This window comes from Canis aureus, chromosome 23 (assembly GCF_053574225.1).
Source record: "Canis aureus isolate CA01 chromosome 23, VMU_Caureus_v.1.0, whole genome shotgun sequence".
NCBI lineage: Eukaryota > Metazoa > Chordata > Mammalia > Carnivora > Canidae > Canis > Canis aureus.
The window spans coordinates 39,962,655-39,978,932 of NC_135633.1; the positions used below are offsets into that span (position 1 = coordinate 39,962,655).

General features: G+C 36.6%; 1 protein-coding gene across 3 annotated transcripts in view; it reads right to left on the reverse strand.

Annotated features, from left to right (window-relative positions):
* Positions 1-16,278, reverse strand: part of CTSC (cathepsin C) — a 35,867-nt gene that overhangs the window by 14,830 nt on the left and 4,759 nt on the right. Inside the window, exons 3-4 of one of the 3 annotated variants that reach the window (XM_077867370.1) lie at positions 13,981-14,065; positions 10,013-12,363 (exon numbers count right to left, since the gene is read on the reverse strand). In XM_077867370.1, the coding sequence (XP_077723496.1) occupies positions 12,305-12,363; positions 13,981-14,065 (144 nt within the window). In that variant the 3' untranslated portion in view covers positions 10,013-12,304. Of the gene's footprint in view, positions 1-2,209; positions 2,377-10,012; positions 12,408-13,980; positions 14,066-16,278 lie in introns of those variants that run through there. The other 2 variants (XM_077867371.1, XM_077867369.1) reach the window with 2 other exon arrangements.

Consider the following 16,278-nt stretch of genomic DNA (forward strand, 5'->3'; position numbering starts at 1 on the left):
ACCTGGAAGCCTTCGAAATATCCAATCCAAATCACCCAAATCAAAATCTGCATTTTTAACAAGATTCCCAGTTGACTCACAATAACATTAACATTTGAGAAGCACTGGTTTCCCTGATAGTAAATGCTTGGATATGGATATAAATAAATCTAACACATAGAGCATGTTTACAAAGCAAAAGGATTGGGGGAGCTGATTAGTCATATAATTCAAACATGTATCAAACCTATGTGCCAGGTGTTAGGAATTATAGAATACACCCTATTATTTCTACTAAAGAAGAGTCTGTCACTTAAGTGTGACTCATTGTCCAAGACTTCCCAATTATGCAAAGCAAGATACACCTAATCTGAGTAGCATCTACACATACTGTAAACTTCTCTTTCTCTTTTTATTTATAATATGTTCATTGAGGAAGTATTTTGATATAGTCAAAAAATCTGAGAGCACTGAAAATAATAAGAAAGATGTGCAGTTATAGTGATTCTATTTACATGGTTTTATCAAAGTTCTTTCCTTCTTGTTGCAAAGTGTGAAACCAGAGAGCTACCTTTACTAGATTTTATAACTGCCTGTATCATATTTCTGATACACTAATATAACAAAAACAAGTGACAGCAGTTTGTCTCTTTAGACAGGAGGGTAAATTTTAAATTGTAAATGTATATTTTGAAGTATTTTCTAGTGATGAGTCACTATTGACTTTTGAGAAGCAGTAACTCAGCCCTACTTCCTTTGCTTTATCATTGACACCTAGTAAACATCACACACTGACATGTGCTTACAGTAACGACAAGGTAGGTCTTAAATACTCACTTTTAGTGTTTAAGATCCAAGGAAATTAAAGTAATGTACTTTACTATGGGATAATAGATCATTAAGAGCTGAAAGGGACCTTGAAGATAATTTAGTCCCCAGTGCTGATTTTATAGATGAAACAACACAGGTTCTGAGCACTCCCATTAATAGCTTCTTCATTAAATAAAGCAATGTCTGACGTATCAAAAACAGCACATTAGTACATAGTACATCCTAAATGGTAAGTGAAAGTAAACAGGTGAACAGGAGATATATTGTTCAAGGATCAAGTCAAGCAAAGCAATTTAAAAGGTAAATTCAAAATGGAAGGGATGTATTAGTTTAGATCTTGGTGAGTACTTTCCCAGACAAGTACAATTTGTCCCCTTTAAACTAATGTCCCCAGTCTCACTACTACAGAATCATTCATTGCCAGCATGGCCTGGTTTGGGGTGATTTATTCATGTGTATTTCCAGTGGATTTCACAAACTAAATGAAACAGAAAAAGTTGCTGTCATTAATATCTATTTATCTTTTCCTTCCGAAGGAATAAAATCTGAAATCTCTTGTTTGTGTGGTTCAGTTACTTAAAGTGGACCTTACTTAACAAAAACACTTAACTGCATGTTATAAGTTGAATGTTGTCCTTCCAAAATCCACAGGTTTAAGTCTTAATTTCCAGAATCTCAGAAAATAACTGCATTTGGAGAGAAGACCTTTCATAGGGTAATTACGGTAAAATGAGATCACATGGGTGGTCCCAACCCTGATAGGACTTGGTGCACTTGTTTGGATAAAAGAAGAATGACATGTAAGGACACAGAGAGAAGGTGGCCATGTCAAGCCAGGGAGAGAGGCTTTACAAGAAACCAAACCTGCTGACACTGATCTTGGGCTACTAGCCTCCAGAATTATGAAAAAATAAATTTCTGTTGCTTAAGCCACTCAGTCTGGGGTACTTAGTTATGGCAGCCCTAGCAAACTAATACACTACATAAATACTGAGAATTTTTATTTCAGTTATTCACTACTTTGTGTAAAATGTATTCAATTAGTATCAACTACATTTGTTGTAACATAAACATGTATCTATGAGTGTCATACATGTTTATTATAGGCAATAATAAAATGATTTTTGTCACTGCAATTCTCTAGTCTTTCATATCAATTTCCTTTAAAGCCATCATTGGGCCATTACTTTTAGAGTGCTGTGAAAAAAAAAAAAAAAAAAAAACAACTTTCTTCTCTCAGTTCCATTAATCAACACAAGTTTTAAAGAATATGGGTTACGTTTCTAGGTCAAATAAATTTTATAGAATCACAATAAAACTTACCAAGAACTAACCCAGACACATATTTCTACATACTATAAAACAAAACTAAATGTATCTTCCTCTTGTGACAACTCACTTTTCCTGGAGCCTCTCAATGTGTTTTGTGTTCACCTTCGCTTTTTCAGAGGTAGTTCCCATCTTGGTTCCAGTGAAACAAGCCCAGTTGCGGCCCAGCACATCGTGCACCCATCCAGTCATGGTCTCGTTGCAGTAACTGGTGACCTTGTGACCCTCTTCTTTATACTGCAACAAAATTGGGGAAGGAAATGTCAAGTGAATCTGTGTTCATCTCTCAGGTCCATTTCCCTGGCTCCCATTCACAGTCAAGATGCTTCTTCTTCATTTCATCTTGGGAATGAGCCTCTGCCAACCAAAATAAAAACTTCACCCTGAGAGGTTACATTCTGAGAATTAGTCTAGAAAAAGATGAGAAATAAACTTTTCTAAGACTACCATCACTGAGTGCCAAACAAAATTTACATAAGAAAACACTTCTGGGAATCAAAAGCAGGAAAAGAAACATTTTTAGAGCATCTGCCACATTCCAGGCATTTTACAAAAGTCCCTCTTTCAGTCCTCACAGAAGCTTATGAGGAAAGAAGCTTCGATAACTCCATTTTACCAGCAAGAGTGGAGGCCCACCCAGCTCTGCGAGGCTACCGAGCTCGTAAGTTAACAGAGCTGTCAAGTGGCACAAACAAAATTCTGCTCAGGCTTGTCAGACTATACTTTTCTACTCTGAGAATATGGACTCCAACAAACTACGAAACAAAGAGGGAAACATTTCCATGCAACCAAACAGAATTCTTTCCTCTGTCAACCTCACAATTTAGTAGGAAATTCTGATTAGGGAAGCGCTAAGAGGGACCTGATTATTAAATATTGTCCTCGTTTAATTTCACTCATATGGCCCTTTGTCTCACTGCAATGTTAATATTGAAAAACACTTATAATGTGATAGATCTGCAATTTCAACTCATACTTTGGCTCCAGAGTTTACAAACCCTCATGTTGTAACATCTCCTCTTGGAGGAGGGACACATAATCCAGAACGACAGCACAGGGTATAGGAGGAAGAAAGGAAAAAAAGTCATGCTAAATTCCAGTGAGGAGGGACTTGGGCTGGTTTCAAGGCATTGACTTAATCTAATGGCACAGAAGCCCAAAAGCAGTCAGATAAAACAGAAACAAATTGGCACCGAAGTGAGCTGTGTTGCAATACTTTCCTTAAATACACAGGTTATTTTTGGTGCATGGGTCATCCTTTGCGAACTTCTAATTAATATGATGGATATTACTTTACCTGTGTGTAGGGGTTAGCAAGCTGTTTTTTTAAAAGCCAGAAAATTAATATTTTAAGGCTTGCCAACTATAAGGCCTCTGTCAAAACCACTCAACTCCATCACTGCATTATGAAAGATGTATAGGGAACACAGACATGAATGAACTAGGCTGTGTGCCAATAAAACTTTATTTATAAAAAACAGTCCTGTGGTTTGCAAACCCTGAGTTTAGAGGAATCTATGGGCAAAACTATACTTAAAGTAAAATTACCTTATTGCATCTGACACTCTCCGAATTTATTTCGGAACGGTGTTAAAAATGTCTGGCTTTAGAATCCCAAAGCAATCTTGGGCTTCACCATCCACTAAGCTACCTAGCACAGGATAAGTTACTATGGAGTACTCATAGATTCTTAAAATTTGCATCAGTATTGGTGGTTCATGATATTGTGAAACTTGTTTATCCACCTCTGGCTAAGAATATCTTCACTTGCATGAGTTCAGCTCACCACTCCTTATGTCCCTGCCAAAGACCCAACTCAGGGTGAGGAACACTGAATAGAAGCCTACGATAAGACTGAGCTGCAACAGTAAAGGATATGTCCTGTGAAAAGGTCAATAAAATGTATATTTATTATGTCAAAACTACACACAACTGCTATTTGTATAGCTCAAAACTGCACTAATAGTGGTAACCTCAAATGATGTAACCTAAACCCCTCAGTACTCTATTTAGCTGCTCTCTGGCACAGGCTCATGATCATGTTCCCTTCTCTGGGGCATGCTTTTCAGACCAGGCCAGGTGGGGTGAAGCTAAGGCTTCCCAACCCCTGCGGTTCTAAAGAGCAATCTGACAGGACTTTCAAGAGTTCTTGAAATGTACCTTATTGAAATTGTCTGATACACATAAATGAAAAAAAGAAGCTAACTGTAGGAAGACACTCATTGCAAGAGAACGGAAAAGTTAAGAACAAAACAGTGTCCTAAATGTTCATGTATAAAAAAAATTAAGTAAATTAAAAATTCACATGGGATTCCACAGCATTTGAGCTCTGTAGGAGAGAGGTGAGCAAAGCAAAGCTAGAGAAGGCTGCCTGCTTTTTTTTTTTTTTTTTTTTTAAGATTTTATCCATTTATTCACAAGAGACACAGAGGGAGAGGCAGAGACATAGGCAGAGGGAGAAGCAGGCTCCCTGCAGGAACCCGACGTGGGACTCGATCTTGGATCCCAGGATCACACCCTGAACAGAAGGCAGACGCTCAATCACTGAGCCACCCAGGTGCCCCAAGGCTGCCTGCTTCTATGAATATAGTTTTACTGAGCACAAGCGGGCCCACTTCTGTCTACATTGTCTAGGCCTACGTTCACGCTACAGTAGCAGGACTGAGCAGTTGCCTCAGAAAACACAAAGGCCCACGAAGCCTGGAACATTTACTATCTGGCCTTACAAGAAAAAAAAATACATCAACCCCTCTTCCAAAACCATAAAAAAGAAAACCCATGTTGAGAAGAAAAAATTACAAAACAGTGCTTAAGTTGAATACAAATATATATATATCATTTTCTGAAATGTGGAAATAAAAGGTGAAATGGCTCTCTGGGTGGAATTTTCTTATTTATAAAATGAAGATTGTTACATAAACTTTGTCAAATCAATCACTTTAAAAAATACCCTTATTTCCTAAGACTCACAGCCTACAAAGTCCTAGAAAAGGACATCCCTGAGGGATGGTCCAGGTGTTGTTAGTGGCTGCTAACTCTCATCTCTTTGGAATTAGGATTGCATTTTCTGAAAAAAAAAAAAAAAAAAAAAAAAGTTATTTATACAACCTATCTTGTATTTTGCTGAGTTCCTTCATTTATTTGTCAAGTATTTATTATCACATTTTCTCCAGGCACCATGCATGTTCTAGGCATGAACACAAATATGTACTAAGGTGGCTCCAGCCCTTAAGAGGCTCACAATTCAATCAAAGAAACAGATGTAAGTAACTCTTACAACATCCTGTGGTTCAACAAGCTAACCATGCTGAAGAAGCCCAGGAAACTTCCCCATCTAGACAGAAATTTAGATCACAGATGAAATAACTTTCCAAACATACCAAAAGAGTTAGGGGCATTCAAATTGGAAGAACTGGGCCCCATGTTTTTCATCAGTGTGGTTTTGCACACCTGGTTGACATAACGGAGTCATAGTTACAAGCACCACATCTAACCCCAAACTTTCCCTGTGATAGAAACGCCAACTTGTTATTTTGAAAGGGGTAAAAAATTCACCAAAGCATGACTAATTTTGCTGCACTCTCTTACCGTATCTGTTTAAGGACTTTAGATTCTTCATCGACAGCACAGCACTATAGCACTTACCTATCAGTTCACACTTTATAAATAATTTATAGGTCACTCATAAATCTTAGAGGTTCAAGGGAACAGAGCGATAATATAGTCTTAGGGAACAAAAAAGAGTCCTAAAAAAAGGTGGTCAAACTAGAATTTATAACCAAGGGCTCCTAGAACCAAGGGTTCTTCCCAATACTACAAACCACATCTTCATACCCTTTGTCTTTGCACGAAGAGCTGGAGAAGTAAACACACTGGTCAATTACCAAAAACAGAGAGGAGATACCTAGAAACCAACAAAGCAAAGGTTTAAATCCCAATTTGCAAAGAGTTTCTGTCGTAACATTTGAGCCTCACAATGATTCCCTGGGATAACAGCCAATACTCTTCTCATGAAAAAAAAAAAAAAAAAAAAGTGGCTTTGCAAAGTAAATGGAAAAGAGAGAATTCAAATATGGGCTCACAGGCTATAGGATCATTGCTCTACCACTGTGTTTCAAAAAAAAAAAAGTTGGAGAAGATTAATGGACTCCCATGAGTCGAGTCCAAATTGTTGTCCACAGCCCTTTAAAAGCACCTATATTCTCCAGCCGCCCTAACGGGTAATGGTCCTTCCTCGCAGTTCAGATATCTATCTTGCCTTGGCTAGTTCAATCTTTTTACTATTTTCTGCCAAGGGTTTTTGATGGGGGTGGGGGGGGTGGACGTCACAGACATGGTCTTCAGGCTGGACTGCCTAGACTGTATCCAGCTCTGCCACTTATTGGCCATGTGATCCTAAGCAGGTTACTTACCCTTTCTGTGTCCCCATCCATAAAATCAAGAAAATTATAATAGACCCTACCTCATAGATTCTGCTTTATATATACTAACCCATTTAATTTTCATAGCAGCTTATTAGGTGGTTCTGTCCTTGAAAAAAGTACTGGAAGAGCATGATTTTTTGTTTATTCAGAACTAGGAAACTGGCAGTAGGAAGCAATTAGTTACAGAATGAGTGAATAAATGAATGAAGACAAAGAACAACAAATGCCAAATCCTATTTAGCAATAATACAGAAATTCAGGAAAGATAATGAAGTTTGTAACAGATGGGCAGTGCTTCTTAGATATCACAGAGACCCTGAAATTACCTTATAAAAGGTAGGCCAGGGTTAATATCACTGTGCAGGACTGAGTAGAAAAGAATTTACCACCTCAGAAGCCAAGTGCTCAGGACCTTACAAACTGAGATGGCCACACACTGTGCCATGGAACGTTCTCATGGTATGTCATTTTTGCTGCTATCATTAAATACTTTTTATGTGATTTCTGACATTATTACCAATTAAGAAGTTGAAGTTCTGGCTACACTATCCAGCTCAGAATGTGCCCAAAAAATTTTTAAGAGTTTTTATTTATTTCATTTATGTAAACATCAGTGTCTGAACAGAGTCTTGCACAGATGGTATAATTTAAGATTCTATTCATTTATGCCAATTTCAACAAACAGATCATTGCATAAAACATAAAGACATTCCACACGCCAGCCCTTAAGCTCAGGAAGCTACTAGGGTTCCATTGCTATCCATTTGCTTCTTCATGATGACCACTGGATTTCCAAACATTCTCAATGCCCTCTTCAAATTTCCACTCATTTTATCCAGTCTCCAATTACATTTACCTAGTAATATCAACTAACTGAAAAACAACAGATTGGGAATTTTAGAAGTGAAGTTATTTATACTGGATCTCTCTTCACCTGCTTTTTGACACTGAGAGGTTTAAAACCAACTTGTTCCATTGTTTCCTTGATCAATAACATACTTGGCAAATATTTGCATATTTGATGCAATGCACCAGCTAGGGGAAAAAAGCAGTTTCCTAAAAAGGACTCTGTATTTTAAAATCTTGTTCTGCCACTTGTAATTTATGTAAACTTGAGCAAGCCAAACTAAGAAGCCCTAATTTCTTCATCCCTGCACTTCACTGGATTCCTTTGAAGGATCAAGAGGACCCTGTAGTATGAAGAATTTAAAAAGTTATGAAATACGCAAAATGCAACAATATAAGTACTACTCTCTGTTACCATGGGGGATACAAAGTTGTCTTCAGACGTCATCTGTATATGGAAGAATTAAACACTTAAGCCCAACCTGTCACCTGAACGGCTGATATGGGTCCCTATCCTGTCAACCAGTGGCTTTCAAACTGAGATGAAAAGATGACCCACTGGAATATTGGGGAAAAATAGAATATCTATTTACATTTGTAAATTTTATATAAATAAAATTGAAAGCCAACTTCCACTGTTATTTAATATACAAAGCAACACTGACACCAACACTCATTTTCAGGGTCTGATGTTCACCTGCCAGGCACAGTATGCTTACCTACGCGATGGTGAGGACACAGCATCTTCCTTTTCACATGTACCTGTCTAAACTAATTTATTTAATTAACCTAATTCTCAAAAAATGAATAAGCAGCTTAAAATACTTGCAGAGAAACCAAAATTTTCAAATAAATATAAGCAGACATTAAAAAAAAAGGGCAAAGCTTACATTTGTCCTATTCCTAATATGAGTGTGGTCAGCCACATAAAAATATTGTTTTTGAAATCAGGTGTTTTGAAATGGTTCCATCACTGCAGTATTCAGCTTTTACTCTTATTTATCAATAAAGCAAATGTTTCCATTAAAATTCATCCAGTCACACTTGTGGTGAGCATAGCCTAACACAGAGTTATTGAATCACTGTATTTTACACTTGATACTAGCATAATGTTGTGTGAACTATACATCAATTTAAAAGATTGTCCATTAAGTTATTATTAACCCTAACACCAAACAGTAATCTTTCTAAACTTTATTAAACCTGTGACACTTTCATACTTTTAATAAAATGCTGAAATCTTTTAAAGATTTTAAGCAGAAAACTGCTTCCAAATGTTGAAAATTTTCAGTAATGAAAATTATAGTTAACATTCTTATGATAATGAAGCATATTTTTATATTACTTTCAAAGGATGTCATCATGAAAAATATTTTGGCAGGACCCATATTTGTGACAGTAAGTGAATCAAATATTTAAACATTTAATATTATACCATGTGTTTGATAGAAACATCAGTACAGTAGTACATGTATATAATTTTTAAAATGTACCTATACACATTGTGGAATACATAATACATCTGGTGAACCAGGTCTCATCCATCAAGATCATTCACCATTTCTGAAAAGAACACCTGAAGTTTAAGGATTTAATGGTAAAGCATGTAAGTAGAGATATTATATTCCAGCAACAGTGAATAACAAAAAATATACTCAAGTTTTGCCCTTTGTTTCCTGTATATGTCTACATAAATGTAGATTAACTGTTTTCATTTGCTGTCAGGTCTGGAGTGTGAGTAAATAAAGCGAAACAAATGAGAACAAGGTACATTTTACTAAATCGATACTTTGCCAAACTTATCCAAGAGTACTACACTTTTCCTCAGAAAGAAACAAACTTCCTTCTGTCAATTTCTAGGATTAAGCTCTAGTTTTCTAACTAGATTTAACCATTTGTTTAAAAAGTTGAATTTCTAAGAATTTTGAAACTGCCAGCAAATCATTATAGTGGTTGCAACCAAATACCTTCCAGCATTTTACTGAAGGAACTGTGGAAATGGAGGGTCATAAATTTACTTATTTCCAGTGCTTAAAAGACATTCCATTTCAACCAAAATATATATCCCAGAACTAGTTAAAACAGCAGTTTAGCTCTTAACAAAGTAGTCAAAATCCTTTGGCTCATTCCTCATTTCCTTGCTCATAAACTGTGAGACTGGAAGCAATCTCAGTTGGCTTAATCTCACCTTTGGCTAGGGTGCTTCTCACTGTCCCCAAAGCAGAGTAAGAAGGACAGAACCTACAGCACTCCAGGGTAGTTCTAGTGGTTGCTTCTCCAGGCTGTGGAAACCCCTGCAATCATAAAGCTCACTCTTTACCCCGAGAGCTAACTCAGTTTTGAGTAATTCTGAAAGTTAGAACTTTATTATTTTTAACTTTGAGCCCCATCTTGGCCTCTACAGTAGTATTAAATACAGTAGTATTAATACTTGGCCTCTATACAAGTATTAAAATGTAAATAAACAAAATTTAAGTCTTGTTTCCTACCATGTAATTCAACACCTATGGTCTGAGGATCTGCGATACTCTGTACATACAGGTAACAATACTCCCAGAAACACATCAATGAAACAACAGGACAACACAACGAGCATTATTCAATTCCTTTCTTCAACAAATATTTATTGAAAGCCTATTTATCATGTATCACACTATACATAGGGAATAAAATGGTTAGTAATACAGAGTTGATCCCTGTGCTCAGAATTTAAAGACCAGAGAAGACAAACAAGCAATTATGACCAAGAATGCTACAGTATTATATATATTATGGCACCTCCTAACACAAATATCCGTAATTCTGTACCCACCAAGTCTTCTTCCCCATAATCCAAAAATTTACATGCAAAGTTGCTCAGAGAAATGGAAAAAAACACTTTGGTAGAGATGACTTTAAATTTCATATGAAATATATTCTTAATACACATTAGCTGCTTTATCAATATTCACATCCTGGAAATTAGGTTGAAAATACACAAGTCTTTTAGAACTTGGGAGGCAGATAATCTGATATTTTTTTAGAACATAGACCCAAAAATATAAATGTATCATCATTCCTGATTTGTGCTTCTAGAATCCTGTAGAACCAATTCTTTGTAAACTGAATACTTGTGAAAATCTTTTGAAGAGATAAGAGAAGTGTGGTAAATTTTCCAAACACTTATAAAGTCCTGTGTAATAGGATTTTGAAGACACACAGGGAGATTACAGATTTTCAGTCTGAAAGAACATCAAAACATGCTATCCAATCACTCCACTACACCAATTAACGTAATACAACCTGAGCAGAGGTGATCATAAAGCACAACATGAACCAAAATAATGGAATTTCTCCCACTAATGGAGAGATCTGGACAGGGTTTCACAGAGGTGGCATCAAGGTCCTGAGTGATGAATTATCATGTCCAGAGGTAGGATGGAAGAAAGTATCCAGGTATAAGTAGTCAGGTATGCATTTAATTCACTTTTATAAGACATAACCTTCCCAGAATAGCAGTGCAGGGCCTTTCGGATTTCATAAAACGTTATCTGAACCAATAAAATCGTGACAAAAATTTGGTATCTAGAAATTCCTCCATTCATGTAAAGATACAGGAGAAAAACCCAGAAAAATAGGGACTAGGTGTAGCCCCACATTTTCAGTTTACCAAGGGTGATATTAATCAATTCTGAACTAAGCAGGAAACTAGTACATTGTTTAGTAGGAACAAGTTAAAAGATAGCGATCAGTGTGAACAATAGTGTAATTGAAAGAAGTTAACTTGGCAAGAGCACTTAATTTGTAATTAATTTGAAGCTTACAAAGCTCTCCTTCCAATTTGGAGGACTACAAAAGAAAGTAAGTTTTCCTCTTGAAAATGAAAGAAGGGATATAGTCTAATTTGGTAAGGAAATGTAAGTTTTAAGCCAATTCTCCTAAAATTTCAAAAGGAGTCAGTGCAATGCAATCATTCCATTAAACTAACATTCGTGATGTTTCTGAACTGGGATTCACCAGAAAATCTACTGAAATGTCACTCTGAGGACCATTACTTCCTTGTGAAATGGCTTTTCTTTTACTCTTAAGCCTTAGGGAGGTCCTTAAGCTTGAGAGACTAAGCCCTTGTCATTTTACAAGTAGACACTGCATGAGCTTAAGCACTGTAAGAGAATAATTTTCTCTACCTATAAAAATAAAGCCAGTAACATCTACTTCATAAGCTTTTTGTAAGATAAGCATGTCAAGACCTTAGTACAAAGCTGTCATCTAATAAAAAAAAAAAAAAGGCAGAAAAAAGTATTAATCACTCCATCTTTCTGGCCAGGGTTATGCAGGCCTAGGAGCTGCAAAGATACCTTTCAGCAGTTTGACTTATCTCAGAAGGCCTGTTTCCCGCACCACCCCCCCCCCCGCCAAAACAAGTCCTCTGTAGAACCATCTTTCCACCAATAATGTATCTGTCCATCTCAAGATATCATGAAGCATTTTCTCCTTATAATAAGTGCTGGGGTTCCTGAAGGTAATTAGAGAAAGAAGGCATACACAAAGATAATTTAACTGGGAATAAAATCTGTACTATGAACAAAACTGAACACAAAATTCAAATCCTAATCGGTTTGGAAAAAATTATTTCAATAGAGTAATATTCAAAGGGGATAAACTTGAGCTGTATATCGTTCCTTTGATTCAAAGGCTGAATGGCGAAGCCTCCTAAGACTTCCAGATTTTTCTTTCCTTTTCCTGTGTAGTCTCTGCTTGTTTCCATTTCAAAATGGCGGTTGCTGCTTTCCAAGGAAATGTTCAGGAGGGCAGCTGCCTTGGAGGTAGGTCACCAGGACTCCTCAGCATTTTACATGCAGAGAAAGACTCCAGAAGGGAATGTAGCTGCCAGAGGCCTCTGCTAGATGTTAGAGTTAGGCAGGTCCACGGCTGCATGCTGCTCTGCCTCTCAGCCCCACAGTCTGTTTTTTGGCTGTTGGTTTAAAAGAGCCCCTCAACAGATGCTCTATTTAACAACTAAAAGACAATAAAAACTAGAGTTACAAGCCAACAAGAATCATACTGTCTCTTAAAAATGTTTAATCATATTAAGTAAAACAAAAAGAATTTTAAAAAGTTATAGTATTTGAAATACTGGTAAATTTTTAATGCTATTTAAGACATTCACAAATTTGCCATTCTCAAAAGCTGAATGCTTAAGCCACATGTATCATGCACACAGCCAACATGCTCAAGAAGCACATGCAGATGCATTTGAAATTAATTATCATTGTATAAATCTAATATAATTTTGAAATGCACTTGGAAGGCTAATCTAGCAACTTTTGATCCTTATTTGCAGGTAAAAGGCTATTTATCCCATTAACAGAGCAAATACTGGAGGATGGGAAGGGCTTATCTTCTAATAGAGGTATCACCCTAATTAGAAGGAAGAGTGAGAGTTTTAAGACAGAATTTTGTAAACTACACTGAGAATACCTTATTTTTTTGTGAGGAAAAAATGGTGAACTTATTTTGGGAAAGTTTCCTATTTTATCTTCTTCCTAAGCTACCACCATCCAATATATTAAAGATTCTGAGAAGTTCTGAAATAAAGGAAATAATTCAACACAATCTATACTTACTCAACTATCAGGAATTCAGAAAAAAAAAGCTTATTAATTTCAGCTCTAATTTCCACTTTAATCTGTCAATAGTGGCCGCCTGGAACCACCTCACAAGATGAGGTGAAGAGAATCGATGAGCAATTCCTACCAGTAGATGTGTGGGCCACTGTCTGTTGGGCCATTAACAGTTTGGAAAATGCTCATATGGGAAAAGCTATGAACTTTCGATACTTGGCTCCGTTCCCTTTTTCACATCTCCCTTCTCTACTTAGGAGCTAGTAAAGGAGGTAAGGAAAGGGGAAGTAATATTGTATTAAAATGCAAGGAATGGTTAAGTCCCTGTCAACTTTACTCTCTAACCACCCTTTTCCCATAAAAATATTAAGACCTTTAACTTCGTGGATCCGGAGACAGCAATGATTTAAACATCTCGTCTAAGTGTGAAGAGAATGTAAAGAGTGAAAAAGATCCTCTTCCTCCTACTCAGTAGTCTATGTTCTGAGCAGGAACCAGTTTGAAAAAGATGGGTGACTCTCCCAGGGATGAGTGGCAGGTATGTCCATTTCTCTGGAAGAGCCACCCTCTCTACTAGAGGACAAACCTAAAATGTCAGAGCCTCACATGGTTCCCTCTTGAGTCCTTTTAGGAAAAAAATTAGCAATGTGAGGAATAGCACAGCTACTTCAAGGAAGTGAAACAATCTTCAGCTGACCTTTTCTTAACTGGGTCTTAACTTATTTGAGTTCAGATCTGCTTAGGTTATGAGCATAAGACTTGGGAGAACCAATTCAATGTGTGCAAATATAATAAAGAGAAAGATCACTTATATAAAATAGTGCAGGCAGGTAAGAATAGCAAATAAGCAGGCTCAAGCAAGAAATGTGTACTAACACCCTAGTCTCTCCAGTATCCATCTCCGTCTCCCAGATCAGTCAACAAACATTGCTGGCCTTTAAGAAGTTAAAAATTTCAACACAGCTCACCCAGTTTGTTCCTCAGATGTCTCAAATCATGTACCCTCACAGTTCCCAGCTGCATGAACAACTGACTGATAAAATCAGTGACATCCTATGAAGAGTTCACAATGGGAAACTAAGTCATTATGTTAAGATTAAGCATCATCATGAAAGAAAACAAAATTAGGCATGGATTATTAACCTTTGGATCCTTTCTCTAAATTGAAACATTCTTAACAGTAAAGCCCAAGTTGTTAAAATTTCAAAAAATACAAAATCTGGATCTCAGTATACCGAATTTATTTTAAAACAAGTAAATTACCCCAAAAAAACAAATATTATAAAAGCTGAACTGTTAGATCTTAAAAATGAACCCAGAAAGCAGAGTGAAAAAAATGTGACAAGATTCCCAAATCTTTACTTGTAGAAACAGGATGGGCATTTCTGGCTGTTGCAACAAGCTTGAAATTTACATGTCACTAGCACACAAAATGTGCTATAAATCCTCTGGTATGGCTTTCCCAACATACAGCTCATTTCCAATACCAACTTGCTTAAGAAACACCCACGGAAACGTTTTTTCAGTTTAGAGTTCTACTAAGACTGGTGGGCCCCAAATAAAAATCAATGAAATCTGCTTGATGGCCATAAAATAAAATTTTTAGCCACGAGTCTGGTTTCCCTTGAACACATCTTCTTTATCCCTTGAGTCGCTTAATCTTTAAAATGAAATCTTGAGTTCCTGCTCTACTGCTTCTTTTTACAGCCTCTGAGAAAATGAAATGAAAAGCGGGAAAAGGCTAGAAAGTCTATTCAACTTGAGGGTGTTCTTTGGGATTTAGTTTCTTTCATGACATCCTTTCCAATTAGACTGGATATGTACAGAGGAGCTTTATACATGTTCATTTTAAAAAATGAATATACATAAAAGCATAAAAAATCATTTATCCACCCAACACCAAGTCAGCCATAATTAAATATTGTTTCATTATGTTCTGTTTTCATTTAAGAGGTTGGCTGCTTTTAATCTGCAGGTGCTCTCAAGGGGTGCCAATCTGTTGGGTTTGCTGATGATAACCAAACAGTAAAGCAATTAAATTTGAGAACTCTAGGAACTAGCATGCAGATAGTACGGTCATTTATTTTGGCCAATACATTATTTTAAAAGAAAACTGAATATGAATGTTTCTAAGAACGTTTCCATTTTGCCATAGATTTCACTACTTCCTTACTCTTTTACATTAAGGTCATTTCAAATGCTTAGGTATGTGGGCCCTAAATGCATCTGAGTTCATAACCCCCTATAAAGGGTTCATATATTGGAATGTATGTGGGAAGTTGAATAGAAAAACATATCTTTAAGAATATATATCTAGTGCTTCCTGTCAAAATCAAACTATCCAAAAACTTTCAGTGTCAAGATTTATCTCCTTCCAAGCTTTTACCTAGCTTGAAGTCCTACACAAAAAAGATTATACCCACTTCACTCTCAATTTCTCAAGCAGGTAAACCTCACACACACATACACACACACATGCACACACACAAAGAGCTTACAAACCTCAAATTATGAAAAATGCCCATTTTCCAGGTAAGGCCTGAGAACTTAATAAAGCAAATTCCTAGCAATGGTAGTGGTGTCACAACTGCTTCAAAGTTGGAATGCAGGGAGAATGATGTGGAAGCTATCTGCTCTGTTGAGCTGCAGAAGAGTCTGGGGAAAAGGTTGACCAGCAGTCTAACAAAATGCCCTGCATGGATTACCTGCTCAGCAAACTCAAGCAGCAACAGTAACAAGCAATGGAATGCAAATATGCCATCTTATGAAAGCATATCTGAAGAAGGCAAAAGGAAACAAGTGGTAGGGTCTGGTATGAGTCAATGGACAGAAGTGGAAATCCAATTGATTTATAGACTAACAACATACAAAATAAAGACAATATACATGGCAAAAATGGCAGATGTTTCTTTGACACTGGTAGGTTGAATAGATTATGGCATAGTTTACAGAAGATATTTTAAATAAATACTGCTTATGCTTTGGCAAATTTTCATTTCTAAAAATAATTTTCATTTAAAAGAGATCTTCTAAGTCTGTAGAAAAAGCCACATGTGCTTTTGCTCATTTAAATAGGTTTGCATTTTTCTTGAATTAGAACCCAGTTGGTCTCCCCAGCACCAATGCAGGAAATGCCCTGAGGTGTGAGGTAAAAGACAGCAAGCCTTTCTGGCCAGCCAGTATCACCAAAACTGCTTGCCTCTCCTATGACCTACAGTTATCCCAGTCTATCGTTTTTCTCAAATTTTTAAAAATTCAGTTCCCCA